Consider the following 11,162-nt stretch of genomic DNA (forward strand, 5'->3'; position numbering starts at 1 on the left):
ATTCTTTATTGTTGCCTTTTTCCATATCATTTGCTCATGGGGATTTCTCTTCTTGGCTTGCAGTTGGCCTTGGGCAGGGGAAACTGGAACAACCTGAAATATCAATTTCCAGAGCAAGGGGGAAGAGTGCACACATATTGTGCAAGATGTCCGCTGAGGTCATCAATAGAGCCATACACTGGTACCGGCAGAAGCCAGATCAGGAGATAGAACATCTAACACTCGTCTCAACACACCCCGTTCGAGTTTCTTTAGGAGGGAAGAGCGACAAACTTGAGGCAAGTAAAAACGCTCACACTTCCACTGCAACCTTGAAAATAAATTTCTTAGAGCAAGATGAGGCCGTGTACTTCTGTGCCTGCTGGGACTGGAGCCACAGCACCAGAGTTGCCAGGAGAAGCTGCACAAGAACCGTGCTCGGGTCTGGGTCCACCCACATTCTTCTCCACATGGGCAACCACAGAGGCCGCACGGCCCGGTGCCCAGCCGGAGCCTCTCCCTCTGCAGTAGTTCCTGACCTTTGCAGGAAGACGTTGTAGATTCTGCTCACACAGCGAGCCCCACGTGATACCAGCAATGACGGTCCGCGTGAAAGCAGTTTGACACTGGTTCCCGCTGGATTCAGCTGTCTGGGAACTCTGAAAACGCAGCGTGGATGGATCAGCGAAAAATCCATGTGTCTGTTAATTCACTGTGGAGACAGAGGTTTCTAGCACCCGGGTGGCTCAGAATGAAGAGAGGAAAGGACATAAATATGTGCTGTCATTTTTACTTTCTGATTTAATTCACAGGCATTACAGTTCTTCACAGGTAGAATGATCTGTCAGAGATAATAACTGTACATCTTTTATTAGCGTCTGAGGCCATCCTGAAGGAAGCAATAACGATTAACTCTGAAGTAAGCAACCAGCTCTTTGGGGAAGAGGAGAGACCAAGGTATAAGTCCTATGTCCTAGAGGCAGAAGCAGCACCTCACTCCACATCCAGGGATCGATAGTGGGACAAAACCAGCACTGCTCCATTGGAACAGGCCTTCGAGCACACCCCGTGCCTCCAACATAGCAGATATGCCTCTGAGTCTTTGGTCTCCAGGGTTCTACAAAGAAGCAGAAAGATCCTGAATAAGAATCAGATGGTTAAAAAGATAGATAATACACACTCCCTACATCTGTAAAGAAAAGAAAAGCAATGTCCCTCACACATTAATCAAATGAAACATGGTTACTGGAACTGAATTCTGTGATTAGGAACTGGACGTTTTTGAGTTTTCAAAAAACGGCAAAACACCGTGTTATGTGTAAACTGTAAAACCCCCCTCTCGGGGCATCTGGGTGGTTCAGTTGACTGAACGTCAGACTCTTGATTTTGGCTCAAGTCATGATCTTGTGGTCTTGAGATTAAGCCTTGCATGGGGTTCTAGGCTGGGCGTGGAACCTGCTTAAAATTCTCTCTCTCTCTCTCTCTCTCTCTCTCTCTCTCTCTCCCTGTCCATGCCATACTCAGGCTCTGTCTCTGTTTCTCGCTCTCTAAAAAATAAAAAAATAAAAAAAAAATTCCAGCTCCTCTCCCATCTCTTTAGAGTCCACCGTCAACCATGAGAAAAAAACCTTTACTTGGCAAAAATTTTGGTACCTTTGGTAAATGTGAACATCTGACCACATAATTGCCATGCACTTTATCCCTCCTTCCTGAGATAATGACAACACATTCATTCAGTTTCTCATTCTACGGATCAGGTGCTTCTATCACGTGCAGAGAGGCCACGGAAACTGAACGTCTTCCTTCCCAGGGGCAAACTCCGGATCTTGTGTCCCACTTTCTGTCCAGCATGATTCCTGACAGTGGTGGGTCCCCAGCTGGAGGACCCGGGGGGCCTGGGTCTCAAAGGGTCTCACCTGTCCCCTAACACATCTACAGAAGCAACGGTAGGAAGATCCCTGAGGGGAATATAGAGTCAGAGAATGTGAACCGTTTCCAGAAAGAAGGGGATGAAAACAAGTACCTAGCTTCTTATTGTATCTGTGTCAAATGCTTTACACAGATTATATCACTTAATAATGAGAAGAGCAGGGCAGAATTCACCTGAAGTGGCCCCACGGAGACTGATCTCAGGAGGGAGAGCCACCCTGACTTTTCAACACAAAACGACCAGGAAACATTATAGTGATGAAACTCAGGGGAAGGGGCACATTATCTATGAGGTTTGGAAGTGACAAAATATGGACCCATTAAAACATGATTTTTGATCAATTGTTAGTGAACTTGAACATATTAACCATGTATTGCAAGGGAAATGTCACGGAACTGGTTTATATAGTAAGCTCTCAAATACATTAAAAAAACAAACGCAAAGGAATTCTTCAAAGTTTCAACAGTGGATGTCCCTGGAAAGGTAGTTTTAATTCTCTTGGTACCTTTAGATATTTTGCACATTGTAACAAAAAGCTTTTTATTATGTATACATAACAGTCACTGTTGTATTGATTTTGTACATTTAATGATGAGATTGTTTATGTAACAATATAGAATATACCTGTATATATAACACACTTTATTTTTTAATTAATTTATTTATTTTGAGAGAAACAGAGAGAGAGCAAGCACAAATGGGGAGGGGCAAGAGAGATTGAGAAAGAGAGAGAGAGAGAGAGAGAGAGAGAGAGAATCCAGAGCAGGCTCCACACTTTCAATGCAGAGCCCAGTGTGGGGCTGGAACCCACGAGCTGTGAAATCATGACCTGGGCCCAAACCAAAAGTCGGACCCTTAACCAACTGAGCCACCCAGGTGCCCCTATAAGACACACTTTAAATTGTTATGAATTTTTAATTTTCTGTGTAATAATATTACTACTCTGTATCTCCTATAACACACACACACACACACACACACACACACACTAAAACACTAAAACACTACAATTAACCATAATGATTGCCATGGAACAGGAAGTCAGCAAACTATATTCATACCCAGCAGCCCCTAGTTTTGTAATAAAGTTTTACTGAAACACCACCTTGTCCACATGTTCATAAATTGTCTATAGCAGCTTTTGCAATACATTGCAGATTGAGTAGTTGCAACAGAGACTCAGAAACCCTAAAATGTTACCATTTGGCCCTCTGCAGAAAAAGTTTGTCAATCACCACTGTAGAATGATACACTGAGAGTGACATTTGTTGTTATTATATGTTTCCCTATTTCTTAGTGTTTCTTCAATGTCCTTCATTACATAGCCACCCTCCCCATCTATGAACTTATTCTGAATAAATTGTATAACATATCTCTGATTCATTTTCCTTATTTTAAAATGGAAACATATTAACCTGAAGGAGGTCCTGAGAGAAGTAACGTGAATAATACCTATAAAGTTCTCACGACGCTTGGGGCATGCCTCATGCTCAATATATTGGGGCATTGCAGTGAGTATACGGGTTATTATTGCCTATTTGAAAAGGAAATCATTTGGATGCATATTCTAACTTTTTGGTGCCCAACATTTGATTCGTGGACCAGCAGCCTCCACTTCACCCAGGAGCTTGTTACAAATGCAGAAAATCAGACTTCAGCCAGGCCTCCTGAATGCCGATCTCGTTTCACAAGGTTCCTGCAGGATCCCTGCATACTTCACAGTCGGAGAAGTCAGGATCTAAAAGTACAGAGTCATTTATGTGTAATACAAAAGGGTTGAAGCTGTATCAGCTTCTCATTACCCTCCCGGGGGTGTCCATGGTGGGCAAATGGTGAAGCATATCAATGTTGCACTCAAAATATGTAACACTAGATGTCTACCAAAAATGGTGACTTTAAGGAATAAAGTTGAAAATCCTAACTTGGAAATGTTGAGAAACATAAAAGAGCGAAGAATTGCATATATGGTCAGCTCTCGGTTATGTGAATGTGTGTATATTAATAAAATCAAGGTAAATTTAAAAGTTTTAAGATGGTAAATTATCCATCAGTGATGGATAATTTTTATTTCTGTGCACTTTTGCTGATTTTTAAAATGTTAAAAATGATTTACTATAAATTTATTAAGAAAAATACACACTTTAAGATGTTAAAGTGTACACTTAATTATAAATTTCAGCTATAAAAATATTCATAAGATCACAATAAAGATAAATTGTACACACAAGTCCATATGTGAATGACCACTTATATATATATATATATGTGTGTGTGTACATATAATTTAAAATTATATGTGTATAAATTAGTTTTCTGTATATAATTATATAATTTTATGTGTATCTGTATATGTATACACTGTAGGAGTAAAACTATAAATAAATGGTCCACAGTGAAAACAGTGTTTGCCCAACAGTGCTATAATAATGGAAGACCTATATTGTCATCATTATATTTTGCCTTCTCCACAGAATTTTTTCACTGAGTTCCCAGTATGCATCCGGGCTCCCATAGGTACCAGCTTTGTGACTCTGGATACACGAGTTAACATCTGTTGGCTGCACTTTCCTCATCTGTACAACAGTGAATATAATAACATCTCAAAGGTCTAGACCTTTTAGATGAGAAAGTGAAATAATATATATAAGGCACGGCACCTAAAAGATAAATGCTAAAAAAAAATAGTACTATTAATGTAGTTATCCCATACCAAAATTACTTCTAGAAGATCTAGGTATTGACATACTCATGAGAGCGGCTATGAGGTCTAGGCAGGCTCTAAGCATGACCCAGTCTACACTCTAGTCTGTCTGGTGTTGTCCCAAACAAGTGAATGATAGGACATTGAAATTAGGATTTTCTGGCATTCCATCTGTATTGTGGGGGCCAAAATTAAGTTTTTAAATGCATTCTACTGCTCACGCCTTTGGAATTATTGTGGCATCCAAACAATACCAATAGGGATCTCAGTATTGGATATAGTTATTGGAAATTGCTGCACTGTTTCACATCACTCCGCCCTGAAACCAGAAGGTGAAAGGTTTCATACTGAACATGAAAGGCGTCTTTTCCTATGTACTGTATGCAACCCTGAGAGGGACACAGGGTGTGCAAAGGTAATAAGGCAATCTCATCATCCCCAAACCAGCACACAATCAAGGCTGTCTCCCTTGATTTTCTGGGTACCCATAAAAACTACAGTGAGATGCCATTTCTCACTCATGAGACTGGCAAGAGTTTAAAAGTTTGACAATACATTCTGTTGGTGAAGCAGTGGGAGAAAACGGGCAATCATACATTGGTGCAAAATACAATCATTTTGTGGGGAAATTTGGAAATATATAACAAAAGTTTATATGCATTTAGCTGTCAAGTAAAAACACTTTTTAGAAATATACTCTAAAGGCACAACTTTCAAAAATGTGGAAATACAAATGGATAAAGTTATTCATTGTGTAACTGCAAAATGTTGGGAATGATATAAATATCCAAACATAGGGACAGTGGTGGAACAAATGATGGCACATACACCTAACGGAGGACTATACAAAATACAATAGAATGTGAGATGAATAATCAATTGTAATTCATATCCTGGCAATTCACATTTGGAAACAGAAATTTACAAAATAGTATCATTTACAATACCAACAAAAACAATGTCAAAAAACCTCTATAATACATAGAAGTAAATTTGAGCAAAAACAGATTTGTATGCTAAAAACAATAAAACTTTTTTAAAAAAAATTTAATGTTTATTTATTTTTGAGAGAGAGAGAGTGTGTGTGAGCAGGGGAGGAACAGAGAGAGAGGGAGACACAGAATCCAAAGCAGACTCCAGGCTCTGAGCTGTCAGCACAGAGCCTGACTTGGGGCCGGAACCCACGAACCATGAGGTCATGACCGAGGCTAAGTCGGACACTTAACCAACTGAGCCACCCAGGTGCCCCTGAAAACAATAAAACTTTAATGACAGAAATCAAAGAAGAACTAAATAAATGAAGAGATGTACCATGTTCATAGATTGGAAGACTCAATATAGTTAAGATGGCAAACATTCTCCAAACTGATAAATAGATTTAATGTAACCCCAACCAAAATCCCAGGAAAACTTTTCATAGAAATCAATAAACTGGTTGCAAAATTTCTATGGGATTACAGAAAACATAGCATTGCCAAAATTGTTTTGAAAAGAGTTTAAACACTTACTATTAAGCTACAATGGTCAAGAAAAAGGGGTTTGGGTGAAATCATACCCACATAGGTAAGAGGAACAGAATCCAGAAATAGGGCAACACCGAAGTGCTTACCTAACTCCTAACAAAGATGGACAAAATCCATGGGAAATCCAATGGACAAAGAATACAGTTTTCTACAACTGATTATGAAACAATTGTTCATCTATGTAAAAATAAATAAATAAATAAACCTCAATCCATACCAAACATTATATATACAAATTAACTAAAAATGAATTCTAGGGGCCCCTGGGTGGCTCAGTTGGTTAAGTGTCTGACTCTTGATTGCAGCTCAGGTCATGATCTTGCAACTTGTGACTTTGAGCCCTGTGTCCAACTCCATGCCAAGTATAGAGCCAGCTTGGGATCCTCTCTCTCTCTTTCTCTCTCTCCGTCTCTCTCTCTCTGCCCCTCCCCTGCTTATGCTCCTTCTGGCTCTCAAAATAAATCAATAAACATTATAAAACTGGATTCTAGGCCTAACTGTAAAAACTATAACAATAACATTTCTTGATGAAAATATAGGAGACAATCTTTGTAACCTTGGGTTGGGGAAAGATTCCTCATATAGGACACAAAAAGCAAGAATCATAAAAGAAATATTTAATAAATTGCACTTCCTCAATATTAGCATTTCTGTTCTATTCAAGACTGAAATGGAAAGAAAATAGAACATTTCAAGAAAATGGAAAGAAAAGCCACAGCTTAAAAGAAAATATTCTCAAAATACATGTAGAGAAAAGACTGATGTCCAGCATACAGAGAGAAGTCTCAAGACTCAATAATAATAAAAGAAATTCAGTTAAAAATTGGAAAGAGATATAATGGTAATTGGGCAGAACTCAACTGAAATTTACTTCTCTTCTTCTGATAGAAGAATTTTAATGTAAATAACAATTTACATTAAAGAAACAAACCAAAAAAAAAAAAAAAAGGAAGAAAAAGGACCCACATGTGCTCAGAGATACAGAGAGCTGGAAATGTCACAGCTCCCATCTTACAGAAACACTCAAAAAGCAGAACAGGGGGCTTGGATGGTTCGTTCTGACTCTGGATTTTGGCTCAGGTCATGATCTCGCAGTTGGTGAGGTCGAGCTCCACATCGGGCTCTGTGCTGACAGTGCAGAGTCGGCTTGGGATTCTCTCTCTCTCCCTCTTTCTGTCCCTCCATGCCACCCTCAAAATAAATAAATAAACATTAAAAAATCGGGACAAACTGAGATTTAATACTTTGTTTGAATCCATCAGAGAACTGAGGTTGTAGGTAAGTGACTTACACAAAAACTGGAGGCAGACAGGCACTTTCAGGGAGACATAGGATGTGAGCATTTCTCACCTTGGATAGATGTTGTCAAACATATTTACTTAGAAAATATCAGACAGTATAGACTAGTGGGGGGGGTGTGAACCCTTGGAACCATAAACAGGGGGTTTTCCAACACCTTTTAAGCTTCTTCTGGAGGAATCCCATAAAATTCTTGCAGGGAAGACCAGGGACAATCCAGACAAAGCTCCCCTTTTGGTGTTGCAGGAGGGGAACAGCAACTACCGCTGAAATCCACCCATACCCGATCCACCCCGTTATCCCTGGAGACAAGAGGTGACTTCATCTGCAGGGGAGGTGCTGGTGGAATCTGCTGTGGTTGAGAGAAGGCAAAGGAGGCAACCACCAAAACTTTTTCCAGAACATCTCCCCTATGTCCCAAGGTAACAAGAGGTCATCTGCAGAAGGATAGGCATCAAACCCACGACCTGAAGTAGGTGGGTACTTCATACCCTGGGAGGAGAGGAACAAGGTTTGAAATGTTCCATCTCTGAAGAAGAGGCAGGAATACTTGTGAAGACTGTGACATTAAGACCCAGTTTCATTGTATCTGCTTCAAAATGAGACTTACTAAAAATACCAGAGAATGTCTCCCTGTGTGACCTTTCACCTCCAAGGTAGCAAACTTTGAGTGAAAGTAACAGTAGAATAGAGCTAAGAGAACTTTGAGAGACAGAATTTCTCTGGGGATCAGAACAAAGGGAAGACTCAAAGACAAGTGAAGAGACAAAGTACAATTAGAGAATTTTTAAGTGTCTGGACTCTGACAATAACACATTTCAACCCGATAACTTAGCAACAACCAGCTCCAAATCCAGTCTACCTCCTGAATAGTTAACAGAAAGCCCCACACTAAAGGCCAAAGTGGAAAGGTGTGCTCATTTTCAAGCACAAAATATATTTACCTCCGTATCTATTCTACCACACAACGTGGCCAGCTTCCAGCCAAACACTCAGACTCTTGACTCAGCAAGTCAAGAAGAAACACAGTGTGAGGACACAGACCAGTCACCAGAACCAGACTGAGACATGACAGAGTTGTTGGAACCATCAGGGAACTTAAAATAATTTTGATGAACACTTTAAAGGATCTAATCTAATAGAAAAAGTAAACAAGATGCAAGATCAGACAAATCATTTCATTAGAGAGATGGAAAGAACCAAAGGAAATGCAAGAAATAAAAAACATCAGAACAGACATGAAGAATGCCCTGAAAGGCTCATCAGTGGATTTAAGAGATATAAGGCAAGAATTAGTTAACATGAAGATAGGCCATTAGAAATCACCCAAACTGCAATGGAAGGATGAGAGAGAGAGAGAGAGAGAGAGAGAGAGAGAGAGAGAAGGAGAGAGAGAGAGAGAGAGAGAGAGAGAATATGACAGAGGCAGAGAAAGAAAGCAGATAATTCATAAGTCATTGAAGAAGAGAACTGTAAGAATTACCCCCCACCTCCCACTCTCTAATTTGAACTGGTGAAGGACGATAGTCCTTTAACAAGAAAATAGCTTCTTTATACTAATATCATTGGATGGTAACAAATGCACAGTAATGAGAAAAATCTGCTGACAAAACAGGTTAGTAGTCCTATTTTGCAGGATGATTTGGGGTAAACTCTGTGGGTCCCTTTCTCTGCCATCTATGGTTCCTCGCTGTGTGCTCAGAGCGCCCCTTCCTCTTACCACATCAGCCCTCACATGTGCTCTGTGATCAGCCCAGTATTCAACCACTTCTCCTGACACCATCCTCAAGTGGAGACATTTTTATAACACAACTCATACCATCTATTACCAAGAAAAAAGGAAACACAACATTTTTGAATGCCAAATAAAAATGGGTCTTAAGGAAGAATGTATAATAATACACTGGTACCAAAAGCCAGACCAGCCTCTAAAATGCATTGTGTATTTCCTCAAGTGAAAATGTGGTCCACGAACAAGGTGTAGTGAGGAAAAATATGAAGCCAGGAAAGGACAGAGGGATTTGCCAGCGAGCCTGAGGATACACCGAGTTAATGAGGCAGGTGCTGGGCTGTATGACTGCACCTGCTGGGATCCACTGTATGGAAATGTGCCACTGACACTGAACAGAAGCCCTCCCACTACACCACACCCCCGAAAACATATACCCACGCCTTTCTGCCTCTCAGAGGGACCTGGCTACCATCTATACAAGACTTTTCTCCTGCATCTGTGTCCTCAGCAAGGTTTTAGGTTAGAGCCTAAGAACTCAATCTGTGATGATCTTTCAGTTAGGTCACTTTATCATCTATTTACTCTCTGGGGCCCAGGCTGGCTTTTGTTCGTGTCCTGATCTTCCACTTCTCTTTTGATGAGAAGCTTTCTGGGAAGGGAGCCATATCAATGTGCAAAATGGTTTGCTGACTTTGAATGGATGGATGGATGGATGGATGGATGATGGAAACCACAAGACCTTTGGAGTGATGCAAACCTGGGTTTGAATTCCTGTTCAGCCACTTAACTGACAGCACGATCCAGGAACATTACTAAATATTTCTCATAGGGTTGCTGGGGACCGAAGGAGATTCCACACAGGACAGTTCAAGCACAAGGTCAACACATCACAGTGTCCTTTCCCATTACAACTGAACTGCTTCCCTGAGCCATCTCAGCTAACACAGGAGCTCAGGGACTCATTAAACGTCACATCTGACATTGGCCTTCAAACAACAGTAAAGTTTTCTTTATTTTGAAAGCTAAGAATTTTGAATAGGATAAGAGTTGAGGGTCATAAACCAAAGGATATTTTTCTTCCAAGATTTTTCTTCATTCACAGCAGAGGACAGTAATGTCATAACACCTAAAGCAGTAACTATAATAATAGTTCAATTTCACCAAGCTTTCGGAACTTTCTATAAACTAATGACCTATAGAATGTAGATACTTCTGCATAATATTTTGGGGTTATTATCTCATTTCTTATTACATAGTAGTAAGAGTTTTCTTCCAATTCTCATGATAGCCATATAGCTCCCACACTCACAAAATTTGGTGAAAAATCTGTAACTCAGAGATGAAAAAGAGCTTAAGGGTACATGTGTTTGAAGCAAAACCTAAAGGAAAAATGTGAAGGTATTTACCCCAAAGGGAAGATAATATTGAATTATTATTACACAGATGTCTTGGTGAGGTCTTCTGGGATCTCATATTTCTTTATACAGGAACATAATAAAATAACACTGACATAGGTCTTACTGAGGAAGTATGTCATTGGTTCTAAAGTAAATCTTCCTCTCCTTCCTTGCCTCTGAAAAATGAGGGCTGCCACTGATTCCCCAGTCCTGATTCATGCCCCCCACTTAGAGTCTATTCTGACTAGTTACTGGCAATGCCAACCCCATGGATTTGTGTGTCTTTGGCTTGGGCTTGTAGGTTGACTGTCTTTTCACTGTTTTTATGTCCACTTTCAACTTGTTCAAGTGCTTCTGATTTCACTCCCATGCTTTCCAAATGGAGACACCAAAATAAGCATCCCTCAGGATCGACTCTCCTTTACCTAACAGAAAGAACAGTTTATATACATTGTAAGCAGTCTGGGTTACTCTCTCGAAGACCATCGTCCACCAGTAACAACCAAAAGAAGCAGAGGCTCTGAAATGAATCCTGTATGGCTCAACCAATATTACCATTTCTGGCTTGTACACAGACGGGAAAGACAACAGAGTCTTTTAC

At 40.2% G+C, this 11,162-nt stretch overlaps 1 gene segment (V, D, J or C); it reads left to right on the forward strand.

The window, feature by feature from the left end:
- Positions 1–539, forward strand: part of LOC125930405 (probable non-functional T cell receptor gamma variable 11) — a 1,065-nt gene extending 526 nt beyond the window's left edge. The window contains 1 exon segment of the V gene segment in view: positions 64–539. Within this exon segment, the coding sequence occupies positions 64–539 (476 nt within the window).
- The last annotated feature ends 10,623 nt before the right edge of the window (positions 540–11,162 follow it).

Source organism: Panthera uncia, chromosome A2 (assembly GCF_023721935.1).
Source record: "Panthera uncia isolate 11264 chromosome A2, Puncia_PCG_1.0, whole genome shotgun sequence".
Classification (NCBI taxonomy): Eukaryota; Metazoa; Chordata; class Mammalia; order Carnivora; family Felidae; genus Panthera; species Panthera uncia.